Genomic DNA, 17,613 nt, shown 5'->3' on the forward strand with positions numbered 1-17,613 from the left:
ATGCATTTGCCAAAACAGTCTTAAAACAGTAGCAAAATCAAGATCATCCATGAACATTCATACTTCCTTCTTGCTTTTTGTTCAGTAGGACAACAAACGACCAAAACTTTAGCCAATTTACATTTTTTTTCAGTCATCACTTGCATATTTTTTGCCTTCTTGAACTTCCAGCACCCAAATTTTTATTTTTCTTTTCTTGCCTTCTTCCTCGGGTTTCCACCAGATGGTTGCTTACCTGTAGATGTCCCAGATGAGGCTGCAAAATTTTATAGGCCATAAACATTTTTTTTGTAATGCAGTAAAAACCAGGTAACACCAAAAAGAGAAAAGTTTTTTGATGCAAAAACCTGAGGCTTGTTTGCGGCTGACTTTTTCTTTCTAAGCCAAATTGACATCTTCAGTACTTGCAGTACAAGAACTTTTATAATGATCAGGCTTCCCACACCGACTGCATGTGACTTTCTGTTTAGATGCTAAACTTTCCATGAAAGTTTTGTAACGACCTTTTTGTGGACGCCCTTTTGATACTGCAACATCAGGATCTTGAAGTTTGTCTCCATAGCCATCAGGATGCAGTGCTGCATCAGTCTCTGTTGTGTCCTTGTCAACATTTGCTTGTTGTGCTTCTGCAAGTTCATCCTCTTTAGTCATCTCATCCAACTTTTGTTGCACCCTTTCACATTCTGCTACAACATACAGATATTTTCTATTTGTTGATGCACCGTCTGAAGCCATCTCATTGAGCCTGTTGGATAGCAGGGTATACCTCAAGTGTTGACTTCCAGCAGTTAGTTCCAAAGGAACATTGAAACGGATGTCCCGCAGGTCCTTTGTATTTTTTGGCCTCCACCTGTCTATGTAGTATTTTTCTGGCAGCACAGACATGTTGAGATGAGAAAGGACCCTCAAGACATGGCAACACACAATGCCATCTTTCTGAAATTTCCCACAGATACAACTGAACAGTTGTTGCTGCAAGTTGACAATCACAACAAATCTTCGCGTTCTGAAATCTTTTTCAGCTAGCATTGGTGTCTTGTAGACTTCATACTTCACATTTCTCTCAACCTCTTCAACATGCAAATTCATCACAAACTTTATCTGTTTTGGAATCTGTAAAATATCTTTCTGTTGTACATTTTTGCAGCTTGTATCTCAATCTCACTTCGTACCCAGAATGTCGGCGAAGTTGTTCTTGTGATAGAGTCTTGCTGCCTCTCCTTATCTTGTATGGTCTCTGAAATCTTCTGGTACTCTTGGAGGAAGCTCATCACATTGTGAGTTGACGTGATGTTGTCCTTGAAAATGGCATTGGTGCCTTCACTACGCGCAGTAGAGTGAATGAAGGGGAAGAAGTCCGTCTTGAAATACACAGGGACAAACCTTTTCCTTTTCTTCCACATGATTTGAAAATACTTCACATGCCCAATGTTGTATTTCTCCAACATTTCTGTCCACAATTGCTCAAACTCAGCCACCGTCAGAGAGTTGTGAATGATGTCACTGATATCATCATGCAGTGTCTTATGTGCTGCAAAAGTCCTAGTACATTTTTCCTCAACCTTCTTTTTAATATGAAACAAACAACGCCTGTGGCAGATATGCGAGAAAACTAAAGGAATAGCTGTCTTCATCCCAGCATCCTCGTCTGTTATGATTGTGGACGGAGATTTCCCACCCATGCAATGCAAGAATGTCTCAAACAACCATTGAAAGGTGTCAGCTGTTTCATTCTCTATGATAGAGCAAGCAAACAAACAGTTCTGGCCATGTCCTGTGACAACAACAAAGGGAGCAAATGGGAGGTTGTATCTGTTTGTCTTGAATGTTGTGTCGAAGCTGAGGCAGTCTCCATACAGCTTGTACATTTTCCTAGAATATCCGTCAGCCCAGAAAATGCACAAAACTTTACTTGCGTCATCAGAGACTTTAGTTGTTTTGAACGCATAGTAAAATTGTGGATCTTCAGCTTGTCTCTTCCTTAAATATGTGAGCACCTACATCATGTCATTTTGATTACTCTCTTTGCCAATGGTTGTTCTAACATTGCTTACATGCTTTTTGGTGTAATGAGTGTTCCCGCCTCTCAAGTAACTTAGGATTGCTATTATTTGTCTTGTTTGTAGCTTCACAACATTGAAAGTTCGGATTAGGAGCTTCTCCTCGTCTGTTGTGTAGTTATGAGAACGAAGGTATTTCACTTCTATGTGAGGACTCAAATCATGGTTGTGCTCTAGGTTTATGGTTGTTATCACCCACTTCTCATCCTTCTTGGTGACAATAAGCTGAGCTTTACACCCTGTTATTGCAATGGTGTTTGCTTTTTTCTTCCTTGCGTTGCGATAGGGCTCTTGTCCTGTCTTCTGTTGCCTTGTGTCATGTCGTTTCTTCTTCCTATTCTCTTGTTCTTCTTCATCAATTAGTTTTCCTGACCGATTGCACTTGAAAGTTACCCGAGTTGTTGCACTGCCTCCTTGTTTCTTGCCACAATACCGAGATGCTTTAATCACAGAAAAACCAGCAATTGAGGCATACTCATTGTAAAAGTTGTAAGATGCATCACCCGTATCAAAGACCATGTCCACATGGGGTACGTGATGGCTGCGCACTTCTTGGCTAGCACTTTGAGCAGCTTCTATACTGTCATTTTCAAGGAATATCAGTATGTCTTCCTGTGTTAATTTTTGAACTTCACCAGCTGCACCACTGTTCTTTTGTTCTCCAGCAGTTGTAACAGCAATTTCAAAGGCTTTTTGCAACAACGATGAAGAAAGATCATCCTCGGAATCAGAATCATTGTCAGAAGCAATCTCATTTGACACCATAGAGCCGTTTTTGTTTCCTCCTGCTTCTGTCTGCATTTCATTGTCCCGGTTCAAATCATTCAAGCTTTCTGAAAATCGATTGTCAACAAAAGGTTCAAGATCTATATCATGCTGGTCATTGACTTCAGATGTATGCTGAGCTCCACGCCCAGCGTGTGCTTGGAATGGATCTTCTGAAGATACACTGTATCGCCCAGTTATCATGTACATATCGTTCTGTAGAGAGAGTTTTTTTTATAGTTATTCACAGCAGTCAAATTTTTTTTGTTTAGGGGACATAGACACAAGTTTAAGCAGGAGAAAACATACCTCAGTAAGAACAAGGCGATCTTCTTGTGATTGTGATGATGCATTTCTAGCACCCTGAAAAGTAAAACAACAATAGTTAGTTTTGTTTTTGTTTGATGTTTTTTATGTTTGTGGGTTTATTTTCGTAAGTTAATACAATTTTTATCTACGACAAGCAAACACGAGTATGTTAGTAGAGAACCTCTTCTTCAGCAGCAAGTAGGAGTTGCATGTATGACATAGGGGCTTCATAAGCGACCTTGTTTGCCTGCATCATTATTTTTGCCAATTTCTTGTAATACAATCTTAGTAGATTTTCTTTTTTTATTCCATTTTCCCTAGACTGTAAACACTTACAGGGGGTTGGAGTGCAGCAGACACTTGGTTGGACTCACCCACTGAAGTATGTGCACCCAGGTTCACAGGCAAGTTTGCCTGCACAAAGAAGTTTTAACATTCACGGAAATGTCTACTGACAATTTGAAAAGCAATTTTTTTTCAAAGAGCACAGAAATACCTGTGTATTGCCTTGACTATTGAAGATACCATACATAGTTGCACTCACTGGAATATTCAGGGCATTCCCTTGTGTTCTGTTTATAGAAGCATGTGGAAGCTTTTGATTTTGCATCCAGGGGTGTGTATGTTGCATCCCTTGGTTCCAAGCATCAGAATTCAGCACTGTTGCTGCTGGCTATTTTGCCTCCCTGTGTTTTTATGTTTTCCCCATAACAGTACAAAAGAATAGACATCAAATTTCCGTAACCAAATAACCAGAATAGTTCAAGCAAGATTCAGAAGTTCATTAAAATTTCATTTGCTTCTTTTTGTAGGCACTAACCTGAGAACCAAACATAGTAGCTCCATAGGGATCAAGAACGGCTGCAATCAATGTCAAGAGTTTCTTTGTCAGGTATATGAAGGATACAACACCTAGGCTGAGACAAATAGCACACGACGTCATCATCACGTCATTCGACTGAGACCGATCTATTTCTCAGTCGAATGAGTTAATAAATGATTTTCTTACCCAATGTATACGTCTTACTTATCTTGTATTTCTCCTTTTTTTTAGAAACTCTTGTGTTTCTCCTGCGTGGGCTTCAGTTCCTCAGGGCCCGATTTCTTACTGGCCCACCTCCAAAAGAGAAACGAAAAACCTCCAAAAAAAGAATTGTCTCAACAAAAAAAAAGACCTCCAGAAAAGAAAGAAAAAGTCGCCGACCGGCTTATCCCACCCACTCCCACCACCAAGCCACAGCGGCCGAGGCGGACGCCGGCGAGCCGACGACCACCGCCGCATTCCCGTCCGCCCGCCTGCCTCCCACCGCAGCCATGTCTTCTTCCGTCCACTTCTTCCCGGCCGCCTCGCAGGCTCCCACCGCCGCCTGCCTCCTCAGGCCCTCCCCCAAACCCCTCCTCCACAGCCCCATCTCGGCCGCCACCGCCGCCGCCTTCCAGCTCCGGAGCGCCCCGCCGCGCCTCCGCCTCAGGAGGCGGACTCGCGCTCGCACCGCCCCGCAAACGCCGCCCGAAGCGCCTCCCGTGGGCCCCGACCCCGACGGCGGGGGCGGCGGGGGAGGGGAGGGCGGCGGTGGAGGCGGCGGGGACGGGGACGAGGAGGGCGAGAGGCAGGGGCTGCTGCCCGAGTGGCTCACCGTGACGACGGAGGACGCCAAGACGGTCCTGGCCGCCGTCGCCATCTCGCTCGCCTTCCGCGCCTTCGTCGCCGAGCCGCGGTTCATCCCCTCCCTCTCCATGTTCCCCACCTACGACGTCGGCGACCGCATCGTCGCCGAGAAGGTCCGTCCTTCCGTCGCACCTTATTTATACTTTATAAAAGGCCCAACTTTATTTACTCCAGCGATTTATGACCTGGGGAGTTTGCACATGAACACCATGGCGTGCTGTGTTAAAATTATTTATTGTGGTCAAATTATTATTTCAGACTGCAGTTAGAAAAATGCTTTCTCAAGCTGAGGATTCAGTCCCCTTGGAGCAGTAAACACCAACAAGTAGTATTAGTTTCTAAGTGTGAAGTATAACCAAACTTTATGGCTCACTTGACCTCCAGCTTATATGTTAAACATCAAAATTGGTGCTTTATACTTACTATAATTAGTAGTCAATGTGCTGTCTTTGAAATGACAGATGAGTTCCTCGTGTGCTGCAACACTTACTATGCTTGGAATTTCACTTCCATAATGATTAATACAACACTGAACACCATATAAATGCAAATTGGGATACTAGCTTTGCAGGCAATGGCTGGTCTCTTGTAGTGTTGGATAAGATCTTAACAGGTGCAAAAGTATAATATGGAAAATATGTACCACTGATAATATTCTTTAAATAGGACTCATTATAATTGTTCTGTTGTTCTGTGAACTAACAGGTAAAAATATCATTTATGGCACGACTGACAATCTGAAACTATAGACAACTTTGAAGTTCTGAGATGAAACTATTTAGTCTGGGATCTAATTCACTTTGCAGACTTTGACCATATTGTGTTTGGTTTAAAAAATGTGATAGCTATTAGTACATATATAATCTCTGCAAAAGGTATGGAAATAAGCATCTTTCTTTAATTACGCCAAACTTTTACCTGATCCTTAGTCCAAAGTATGTGTGGTCATCAAGGCAGGATGTTCTGGAGGTTTGTAGAGCAGCACATAAAGCTTTCAAGTTAATCTAAAATGCAAGATAATTCTATAGACCACTATGGCACCTACAAGCCTTCATTCATTATGTTAGATTTATTTGATATTTTACCAATTACAGATTTTTTTTGGTTAACTTGATTGCAAGTTTCACCAATACCAATATTTCTCAGGTTACATACTACTTTAGGAAGCCTTGTGTAAATGACATTGTTATATTCAAAAGCCCGCCAGTGCTACAGGTAATTACAAATCGTCCTTAGATGCAGTGTTTCCAGATGATATATGCTGTTTCCTGATTGCAACTCTTCCTGTTCAGGATGTTGGGTATACTGATAATGATGTTTTCATCAAAAGAATAGTTGCCAGGGCTGGAGATACTGTTGAGGTTAGTTTCAGAATCAGAAACAAACTTTAGGTGAATATCTGTATCTCTTCAATGATGTCGTTCTTATTTGTTTCCATACATAAAATCGTCCAGTTAGTATTTTTTTTCCTTAAGTTTGAATGAGGTAATGGTTCCAGCCAACTGTGAGGATGTTCTCAGTTTCTCACCAGGCAACAGTTTCTGCCTGATCCTTCAATTCGCCAGTTACTTTTAGTGTTCTACTGAAGGCAATCATTATATGCCCTTCTCAGTAGAATTGCTCAAACAATAATTCGTATTTTCGATTGTTTAGCTAATCAAGGTCATCTTGTGTATATTCATCAAAATGCTGTCAAGAAACTATTTTATTATGTTGAATATGCTAAGAGAGGAGAATATGTTGAATAATAACTTGAAAGAATCACAAAGTGACATAGTTCATCTTACATATGCAAATCGACCAAATATTTTGATATTGCAGAGCCTGCAAGCCTAGGATCTAGTTCATACAAATTAAAAATGGTGCGTAACTGCATATTTGCAACCCAGTAGTTACAGAAGTCAGAACGAACAAGGATGAGAAAATAGACACAAAGTGTGATGCACATTAGAAGAAAGATACCCTTGGTAGCTTAAAGTAAAGTGATTTTCTTCTATTACAAGTTAGTCTAAATTTAATTGTTGTGTGGACATGTTAAATTTGCGGCCAAATTTATCATGGAAACACCAGAACTTTCTCAAATAAAAAAGTCTTAATGTTCCATTACCTGTTATGCTGCAGGTTCATAAAGGAAAACTAGTTGTGAATGGTGAGGCTAGGAATGAAGAATTCATTCTTGAGCCACCTACTTATGACATGAACCCAGTGGTAAGGCATTTCTTAGGCTGCACATGAGCGATAGAGATATCTGCTTAAATTATGGCAGCCTTTTATGTAACTTGTTCTAGGAGAGACCGTTGGTTTTGTCTTATGAACCATTTTTCAGTGACATGTTAGAAGGAACATTTCGAATTTCCAGAGAAATTATTGTTGAGGTTCCTAAAGTAAATTTGTAGATTTTGTTATGGTAAACGACAGAATACCTGAAAGTCAACCTACGTGGGGTATCCCGAGCTATTATAGAAGTTGTATGCTATTTACATATACATGAATGCTTGAATATGAACTGTCTGGTTCTTGTAGGTCATGATGTTCTTTTCAGCTAGCTAACGATCTTTATCTATATTTTCCTTGCAGCAAGTGCCTGAAAATGCAGTCTTTGTAATGGGGGATAACCGAAATAACAGTTATGATTCCCATGTGTGGTAATGCTGCCAACTTCATCGATATCTTTCTGCTGATTTTCTCATGTTACTTAATGGTTAACTTCTTACATAACACTGGAAGTTTAATTAGCATGTACAACTGCTTTTCAGGGGTCCTCTTCCTGCAAAGAACATACTGGGACGATCTATTTTCCGGTACTGGCCACCTGGTCGAATAGGGTCGACTACCCGTGATTGCTTTGGCCCTGAAACAAAACCAGATTCACTCATTGATGTCAAACTGACAAAGTAGAAGTTTAGTTAGTTAATTTGGTGTGAAGTTCAAGCTTCCGGCAATTGAGCTCATATTTTGGACTAGATATTCCTCTTTAGTACTTCATAGAGGAGTATATTGGACAGCATCAGGTCTTCTAGAAATCAGAGAAGGGAACAAATTTGGTTCCCATGAAATTAGGATTGACGGTCACGAGCATGAAGTCATTTTGTTCCAAGGTTTCTGCTTGTTTCTGCCCCTTGTTGTATGTATATTAAGGAAATTCATTGTTTATATTCAGTCAATTGGAAGGTTCTCATTCCTAATTATTCACCCAGAAAAAAACCAGTCTACTATTGATTTCCGGATTCTGCGACATCATGTGAACGTCATCATATTCTTGCGCCATTTTACCCTTGTGGTTGTGCATCAAGTTTTCTTTTCTTCTTATATTTGTTAGTAGTGTTGTACCTCCACTTGATAGGCCAATGACATGAAAATACAATCCATGCTATATCAATAAATTGTTATCTTAAATAATTTTGTTTCGTTAGCATATATTGGAATTTATTTATTTCAACTATATAAAAGAGGTAACATAACAACCTGGAGAAAGTAAACAATTGTTTTGCATGTTGCATACAATTATTTGTCGCCAAGCAAAAGAACACACAAAACTACCCTGGAATACAACAAATCTATCATTGTACATGGCATACATAGTATGTTGACTACTTTGCGGATTGTTCGTGGAGACCCTATGACGCCTGCGCTAAGAAAACATGGGCTAAATAATCAGTTCAAAAGGTCCACCTAATCTATACCCCTATATAGTGTGCGAATAACTTTGAAAGTTGGTCGTTGGATGAAGCCAATCCAACGGTACAGAGATGGTAAATCCGAGCACTACTGGCCGTTGGATATATCTACATTCCACCAGATTCTGCCATATGTACAATCTAGAAGACTCCATGGTTGAACTTAAGCATAATGCACAAACCTCAAAACACAAGCACTTCTCCTTTATTCTAGAATCTTCCATATCTTAATTGCCTAAACTTTTTTTCTAAATGAATTGTCACTATTTGTTTTTAGTTTATGATTTACAATGCACAATTCCATGAATCTTAAAATATTTTTTTTATAAAACTAATTGATTTTGAATGAGATGAAGTATAAGAATAAAATGAACATCTACATCATGCATATATGACTCAAAACATACATGCTATAGTGTGATATTTATTCATAATTTGGTTACCAAATCTCATGCGTGAAATGCACGTGTACCTTACTAGTAGATCTAAAACACGAACCATCTACCACTAAGGCCAAATACGGAAATACCATAAAATTCCTACCTCGTCAACAGATATTGAAATAAAATACTACTGTTTGAGTAAAGTCACCCCTCAGTGCAAGGGACACCGAATTTCCCAGCTCAACATTTGGTTCAAAATGTCCGACCAGTTTCGTTTTTCCAGAAGGTGGGCCAAAACGAACACCACAAAGGGAGCTCTAGACTAGACATGTGCATGGGCAGCCGAGCCCGAAAGCCAGGCGGGCTGGGCCCGGTCTCCATTTTCCCACCTGAAAGCCCGGAAAAAGCCCGAAATGCCCATAAATCTATATTTTATTCGAAATATAGGTATAATTTATTATTTTAGTACCCCTATTATTATTATTTTAATTGAAAAATGTCACTATTCATGTGCTTCAGGCCGGGCCGGGCTGGGCCCAGGCTTGGGATTTTTGCTTCGAGATTTTACAAGCCTGACCCGAGGAATGATCAGGTTTACTCTGGACATTGTGATGAAACCTGCAATCCAAGGTATGAAGCCACCTGAAAGTGCATCTCTTAAATATCCTTGTTGGGTTTCGGTGATTAACGACAAATAATTGAGAGGACCAATTGTTTATCAAGTTTTATTCATGCAAAGTAATCCTCAAGGTTATGTGGATATCAATTGTGACACCTACCTCCACTGGCGGAGCGTTAGGGATGAAAACGGAGCGGAAACGGACGGAACTGGGTGCCACCATATTTGTTTTCATATTTTTTGCAGATAGGGAAACCAATACAGAAATCCCGGATATGAATACGGAAAACAGACACTATCGAAAACAGACATGGAGCGAATACAAAGCGGACATGGAAACAAAAGTGGGCGTTAAGCGGAACTTAGAAACCCCAATAGAGAAATACACACAAGAACAATCTTTTAATGAATTGTTAATATGGCTACAAAATAATATGATTATGTTAACAACTTAGCATTGTACTATAGTAGTACATGACAATTGCATATATGATTAGTTAAGTACGTGTGTGGTAGTAAAAGTTGGACCTAAATAATTCGTTTTGCTCATTGTGTCCTTGTGTGTTGTTTGATCATAGTGCCACAAAGCAGCTATAGGCCTATAGTAAAAATGAAAATTCCATAGTCACGGAAACGGAAAGTTCCATTTCCACGTCTGTTCCACCGGAAAATGTCGTTCCATTTTTGTTTCCGCTTCCACATAAAAAATTTCATTTCCGTTTCCGTTTTGCAAATTTTCATTTCCATTTTCATATTTCTCTCCGTTTCCATTTTTTTCTTCGGAAAAAGGGAAAGTTTCCACTTCATTTTCATCTCTACGGAGCGTAGTGGGGATGAAACTAGGCTATACGCCCAAAAGTGACTTTTTTATTACTAGGTATACTTACGACTCTGGCCCAGCACCTCCTCTCGTCTCGTCTGTGAATCAGCACGTCCACTTCAGCTCTCGTTCCCCGATCCCCACCCTGGCACCCTCCCTGCCTCCCTGCCTCCCCGTCTGGCGTTGACGACCTGATCATGCTTCAGCTCCCGTTGCTCTAGCACTGGTGCCATGTATGAATGAAAGACTATCAACTGGGCATGCTTTCTCCATTAACAACTCAGCGTGTTTTCTCGAGCTTGAAGATTATCAAGTCAAGGCTACGCAGCACAACTTTTTTTGAGGGGATATTAGTGTGGGTTTTTCATGCATATTGTGTATTTTTATATGAAGTTGGCCCCCTCTTATATTTTGGTCACGCTCCGCCACTGCCTACCTCCAACTTTTCAAGATGGTGTCTACCTCAAGCTTTTAGACTAAAACTTATAGGCTTTTGATTAATCTAAAGTTACAATGGGTGTAGGACAACCGTACTAACAAGAGGGACACAAGCAAATGTAGTTTGGTTTGAATTCCAAAACAAGATCCTAAGAAAAGAGAAAAATCCACCTTAGCCACTCTACATTTTTTTAGAAAAGGAGGATCACCCCAGCCTCTGCATCTGAACGATGCATGCAGCCATTTTATTAATTATTCACCAAAGACCTTACAAAGAAATACAACAATAAGTCTGAAGCCACCGTCTATGCGACAAATGCCGCTACTCCTATCCAGCTGATGAAGGGATGCTGATAGTCCGGACCTAATACCACAGACCTCACAGACAAGCCTAACATCTAAGACCTGAGGCCCCAACCAAAGTCACTTGCCGGGTATGGGCACACACCGGTCCGGCACGCTCTCAGATGCCGCCGCAACCAACTGCCACCACTCCATCTTCAGATCTGTACTATGCATCATTCGTGTCCGGTCTAGCTGCCGTCAACACCAACACAGCGCCCAACGACGCCACCATCCTGCGCGCGAACTACTGAGCACGTCACAGTCACCGCCGGTACACGTCAACACCATGCCGCCAAGTACCACCAGCCAAGCACCATTCCGAAAGATTTGTCGTGCGTAGCACCTGCCCACCAGGCATGACAAAGCGTAACACCTATCGGTCAGGCATGACTTGACATCTCCACAGAAGCTCCGTGCTAGACGAAGCCACTCCACCTCCTGCCTCTGACCACCAGCACTACTCCACAAACGATGCTCCCAAGAGAGAAACGCCACCGCAGTGTCGCCATCGTCCGATCTGGAAGACCAGATCCAAGGGTTTCCCCCATAACAGTACGAATGGGTCGACATAGGTCACACAACGTTGCCTTCATCAAGGTAACGACGTAGATCGCCGCCGTTGCCAGCCATCGGCTCGGTTTGCACCGGTAATTATGTCTCCCCGACTCGCAACCAGTACTAGATCACGGATCCGGAGATCCGGAAACCTAGCCTCAGGCCGACCACCTCTAACGGAAGAGATGACCACCACCGCTGGTCACATCGATCAGAACAGATCTGACCGAAGATGCCGCCGACGAGACCACCAGACCCTCCATGCTGTCCCTGCCGATCTGAAGGCAGTTTGCACGCCACCGCAGCCTAGCTGGCCGCCGCCGCCGACCGCAGTCCGCAACCGCCGCCCGAAAAGGCCGGCCGCTGCGCCCGCAGCTACACCGCCGTCCGAGGCTGGGTCGCCCGCCGCGCCTAGCCGCCGCCGTCCGAGGACGGGCCGGCCACCCGCCACCTGCTGCACCCATCTGTCGCGCCGCAAAACTCAAATCAGCCGCGCCACCACACGCCTAATTTTTCGCAGGTCAAACACATACTATCATTTTCGTTCTAGTATTGGCAAGCCATGTTTCCTTTGAAATCCTTTCTGTTAGCACCGCCACCTTTGAACGTACTCCCTCCATCCCAAATTCTTGTCTTTTGTTTATATACGGATATATCAAGTCATGTTTTAGTATTAAATACATCCGTATCTAGACAAATCTAAAACAAAAATTTTAGGACGGAGGGAGTACCATTTTTCCCTGCACTTTGGAGCATTTTTGGTTTGCTTCTATATCAGGTCACAATACAGGTCAGTAGTCCTAAGCCAATCTATCAGTTACCTTCGAGTTGTGACGTTGACATTTCTGCATAGTTAAGTTGACAACTACTCTGTTTACTACGGTACTACTAAGATATTGGTTTTACCTGGTACCTACGAGTCTCTGTTCTATTCATACAAAGAAGATCCCCTTTTTCGTCTAGAACCTCTGCCTCTTATTTACCTTGGTACTTCCAAGTATTGGCTCCGAGGTTTCTGAGATTTATTCTGACCATTCAAAATATTTGAAGATGCCCCATAGTTCTGAGGAGATTTCTCCAGTGCTTACAGTGCAGTTACTTTTTTAAGCAACAGTTAGATTTCTACTGAGCAAGTATATAGAATTGCATACTCCATCTGTTGTCGCAAGTAAGTGAAACCATTCCAAGCCTACCCAAGTCATTTCAACGGCCACTTTGTTCAAGTCTAGAGAGTATCGAGGCAAGAATAGAAGGAAGAAAGTGTATGGTGACTCCAAGAACACTTCCATGATTCTCTCAAGGTCAAAATCTTCCACTCTTCTTCTTGAACACTTCATCTAGTGTTCCTCTCTTCCGAGACCACCCGTTTGCTTTGTGTGTGTGTGTGTGAGAGAGAGAGAGAGATCCTATGGGTTGAAGATCTTGTGATGAGTTCTACTAAATGACTTTGCTTTGATTGTTACTTTTGGAGGGTGTGTGTGTTCCTGCTAAATGGTTAGGAGTCACTTGATAGCCACTACATTTTGGAGGAATCAAGAGTTTATGATGGCTCGGAGATTGTCTACTTTGGGAAGATTTATCATTTGTGAGGCTTCTTGTTACAAGCCATGGTGCAAATGGATCTCCCACCGAAGGAGCTTCGCTTCCATGGCTGGCCAGACCACACACACTACAGGAAAAAACTTTAAAGCCGTGTATCCAAAGAACTCGGCTTATGTCAATATAAACTCGGTTTACATATAAGCCGAGTCAAACTCCCGGCTTATATGACACGGTTTACACTTGATCGGCTTATACGCTATAAGCCGAGTGCCAGTGGGAAAACACATGGTTTACGTATAATCCGTGTGTTTATACGAGGCTCTCGGCTTACTAAAGTAACATGACGGCAGCCGCGAGATAACGGCCACGTGTCACCGTCAGTATAAACCGAGTGCCTAACTGAGCCACACGGTTTAAATATAAACCGAGTGCCTGCATGAGCCACACGGTTTATATATAAACCGAGTGCCCACGAGCGCTACACGGTTTAAATATAAACTGATTGCCTAAGCGAGCCGCACGGTTTAAATATAAACCTAGTGTCTACACGAGCTGCACGGTTTAAATATAAGCCGGGTGCCTTTGTACACGGCTTATAGGACATCCGATGTTAAACATATCCTATAAGCCGGGTGCCTGCATCTGGAACACTCGGCTTATACATCTCCCCGTGGCATAATATGCCTATAAGCCAGGTGCCATGTCCCTGGGACACTCGGTTTATATGCCAAATATCATTTTTTTTCCCTGCATGCTTCAGCGAGCAGCAGCAAGATGGCTTATATATCCAGCAATATATTGATCGATCCAGCAAGCAAAATGACCAACAATATATATCCAGCAATATATTGATCCAGCAAGCAAAGTGACCAACAATATATATCTGGTGGGATTTGTCCTGAAAATAAGTAAGAAAAACATAGAAAATGGCATTAGATACAAACAGAATCATAAGACCATTGCTCTAAGAAAAAACTGGACAGCAAATGAGAAGGATGAGACATCACTGAAATTATAATTTATAAATTGCATGGAATCTCTAAAAGGCTTATATTTAGGAACGGAGTGAGTATATCCACGAGCATGGCCCAAAAAACACAACATTACTAAAAGGTCTTTCTAATTTTGATAGAGGTACTGCCAAAAGTAGGGCAAGAAATCCCAAATTAGAACACCAGAAAGCGAACCTTTAAAATGAATATTTATATTGGAATAGAGAAAATAACATAAAACAGACCTGATAAATAAGCCACTCGATGCAAGGGTGAAAAATAAAAAGGAAAAATATGCAAGAAACATGTCTCAATAATGATCTGCGATCAAGTAATTTTAGAGATGTCATTTTGAAGAGAATATCTTAAGTAGAGCACTGGATGTATTTCTCATACTACGTGAAAAGAAAAGGCCATACTATGCAAACTACATATGGGCATGTTTTTAGAAGGAAACTTTGGCAGGTTCGAGCAGACATAATTTCATCTTGTTCTTAAGACGACATATGGATATATTTTAGAAGTAAACTTTCTCAGGTTTGACCAGTCATAATTTCATTTTGTTCTTAAGACGACTTCCATTCCAGCAAAAAAATTGGCGACAAAAGAGACCTTATTTTGGTTCTAAAATACACACAGAAATATCAAGTATATAGCAGCTGAAGTGCTCCTTACCTCCTCCCAGTAGCTATTCAGAAATACATCGGCGACGATTGCAGCTTCCAATATCACAAGCAAGAATACAAAGATCACGTGCTACATACATGGCAGGTTAAGGCAAAATAGTCCATATCACCAAGACACAGTACATCTAAGGTCACAGAGCTCCAAGAACATAACTGGGACTTAAGGTTTCAGCAAACTATTATTAGGAGCCAACAATTCCAGTTCAAAACTTGACTGGTAGAGACATGACCCTCTTTTTGAAATATCATTTATATTATTGAAATGGATATATCTGAAAAAAAGCACGCAAGGTTTGGTCTTTATGTGACAACGCAAAAGGCTTTGAGGAATTTTGTTAAACCAGTAGCAGCTTCCATGTAAGCACACTTAAATAGGCTAACTCAACTCCTAGTATCAGATGCTTCCAAGGATACACAAGACAGGCAGGGGCTGTTTGCAGTTTCAGCGGCGATGTGGCCCAAGCAGGTCAGCAAGCACATGATGATTCCCAGGCTGAGAAGAGTGTAGATAAACCTGCATAAAAATTGATCTCTTAATCAAAATAGCCATCCCATATTACATACAGTATATTCATAAGAAATCCCTAGAATACTCTTGGCATGGCAAAGAGGCATGAATTCTCTAGTTTCTCAGACCCAACATAAAAAACATGGTAGTAGTATAAATCATCCGGTGCGTAGCGCCGCGTCGACATGTTAACAGCGAAGCGAGAGGAAGATGCTGATCACCACAAATATTTTTACCCCAGCCATAAGTTTTGTTCGACCTACAACATTTGGATTGGATAAACCATCTTTGGCTGTAAGCTAACTTGCTGGAATGCAACAACAGAAGATTGTCTTGAACACTAATTTGTAAAAGTAATATGCAACATACAATGAAAAGTAAGATATCTAATTTAACTGCCCTGCCAGCAAGTTGCACCCAGATAGTAGTTATTCTGATTTCTGAACCAGTGTACTATTCTGATATCTGAAGCTAATTTACTCTGAGATAAGAGTCCAATTGCCAGCATCAACCAGCTTCTACACCTATGTTCTTCTATTGCCAATTTACCATCTTTCATAGATTTCTTCTTACTCTTCCTTTTCGTATGAGCATCACATCACATATGAGAAAAGGGGAATTAGGAAACATGCATAAATATGAACAAGAGCATTCAAGGCAAGGCAAAAGCTGATCTAAACCACAATGGATGAGCTCGGTGCACTTGACCTTGGTACAGTGCTGGTTTCCCCACGCACGACGGCGACAGCGCTGCCCAGGCAGTACGGTGGGAATTCGGTCGGCGGTGTGTGCGGGGTGCGGCAAGCCGCACTTTATTCTGCGGGGTGCGGTGAGCCGCGGTTCGCCCTCACCTCTCTCTCTATTCTAAACCATAAGCCGAGTTCTTCGTATTTACCGGGTGTTTTTTTCTCGGGACTCGGCTTAGAGGAGCATAAGCCGGGTGCCCGAAAAAACACACTCGGCTTATAGGCTAACACACGGGAAACCGGGATTTTCCTGTGGTGACATTCGCTGCAACGATTAGATCCGTGCCAGTAGAGCCACCTCGGCCAAGGAACGAGATTAGAACGATGGAAAACATTCATGTATACTGTATATTCACTCACCAGTTGTACATATTTTCACATGGATTACAAACCGTGTGATCATGGGACCATGTGCATGTAATGCTACAATCTAGGCACGACTGATTGGCGTCATGCAATCCGTGCGATAGGTTAGGGGTTGTCACATGACACGGACATGTAGTTGCAGTGCGTCCGGTGTGGCATGTTCCAACACCGAGGAAGGCCTGAGAGAGACACAGACAGGGTGGGGGAGACGACGCCGGTGGCGATGATGACGATGGGGGGAGCAAGGTGAGAGGGGAGTGGTGGTGGTGGAGGTGGAACAGCTAATTCCTATTATTCCTCAGGGAGGGGGCGACGCGGGGGTGAGGCGGGAATTTCTTCATACAAGGTCAGTACTGAGTTCTTTCGGGATTTACCGAGGACCTAAATAACATCGTCCAATGAACCAATGTGAGTAATAATATTGAACATCATATGAGTTCTTAAATTCAGTTACAGAATGAACAATATCCATACAATTTAGGAGCATTATAGTCCTCATTAAAGACTTCGTTTGTATTCGTACGGATAAATTGATGGTGCCTGTGCAAATGCGCATCCCACAACACTCTGTAGATAAAGAATATGACGGTAAATCTTAAAGACCAGTAAATTAAACAAACCGCTCGCTCATGAAACAAAGAATCAATCAAATGTATATGCTGGATCAGTTCCGAAACAAGATTGCAGAAACAAACGAGCACATACAAATACAAGATATATGTGTGTCATAAAAATAGCCCTGTTTTACTTGGTGCGTAGAGAGGAGCACCTGAAGTAGCATGCACGGCCGGCATTTGTGTATTTGGGCGACTTGGAACCACATAATAAGATTAAATACATGGTAACTTACGACGTAGCCATTTTGGGGAGTTCCTATGTGACGCTCTTTGCGTCAAAGAGTCCACGTTTCGCACAGGGTTTAGCTCACCTGGGCCGACCCATTTAGCGTTCGCACGGTGAAAAACACGAAAAACAATTAACACTTGCGCTGGGATTCGATCACTTGACCTCGTAACAAATACATGGTAACTTACGACGTAGCCATTTTGGGGAGTTCCTATGTGACGCTCTTTGCATCAAAGAGTCCACGTTTCGCACAGGGTTTAGCTCACCTGGGCTGACCCATTTAGCGT

General features: G+C 42.1%; 3 protein-coding genes across 3 annotated transcripts; 1 reads left to right on the plus strand and 2 right to left on the minus strand.

Annotated features, from left to right (window-relative positions):
• Positions 1–378: 378 nt before the first annotated feature.
• LOC119339568 (protein FAR1-RELATED SEQUENCE 7-like) lies at positions 379–4,450 on the minus strand. Its single transcript, XM_037611572.1, has 8 exons — positions 4,365–4,450; positions 3,955–4,051; positions 3,471–3,548; positions 3,135–3,188; positions 2,256–3,041; positions 1,528–1,997; positions 1,138–1,401; positions 379–1,060 (listed from the first exon to the last, which is right to left on the minus strand). The coding sequence occupies exons 1-8, from the start codon at positions 4,448–4,450 to the stop codon at positions 379–381; spliced, it is 2,517 nt and encodes an 838-aa protein (XP_037467469.1).
• LOC119340675 (chloroplast processing peptidase-like) lies at positions 4,344–7,991 on the plus strand. Its single transcript, XM_037612597.1, has 6 exons — positions 4,344–4,916; positions 5,950–6,018; positions 6,096–6,164; positions 6,925–7,011; positions 7,381–7,448; positions 7,560–7,991. Exons 1-6 carry the CDS (start codon positions 4,449–4,451, stop codon positions 7,699–7,701), a joined length of 903 nt encoding a protein of 300 aa, XP_037468494.1. The 5' UTR covers positions 4,344–4,448; the 3' UTR covers positions 7,702–7,991.
• Positions 7,992–13,314: 5,323 nt separating this feature from the next.
• LOC119339884 lies at positions 13,315–16,176 on the minus strand. Its single transcript, XM_037611783.1, has 4 exons — positions 16,077–16,176; positions 15,275–15,374; positions 14,850–14,930; positions 13,315–14,080 (listed from the first exon to the last, which is right to left on the minus strand). Exons 2-4 carry the CDS (start codon positions 15,338–15,340, stop codon positions 13,793–13,795), a joined length of 435 nt encoding a protein of 144 aa, XP_037467680.1. The 5' UTR covers positions 15,341–15,374; positions 16,077–16,176; the 3' UTR covers positions 13,315–13,792.
• Between the last annotated feature and the right edge of the window lie 1,437 nt (positions 16,177–17,613).

The sequence above is a fragment of the Triticum dicoccoides genome, chromosome 7B, assembly GCF_002162155.2.
Source record: "Triticum dicoccoides isolate Atlit2015 ecotype Zavitan chromosome 7B, WEW_v2.0, whole genome shotgun sequence".
NCBI lineage: Eukaryota > Viridiplantae > Streptophyta > Magnoliopsida > Poales > Poaceae > Triticum > Triticum dicoccoides.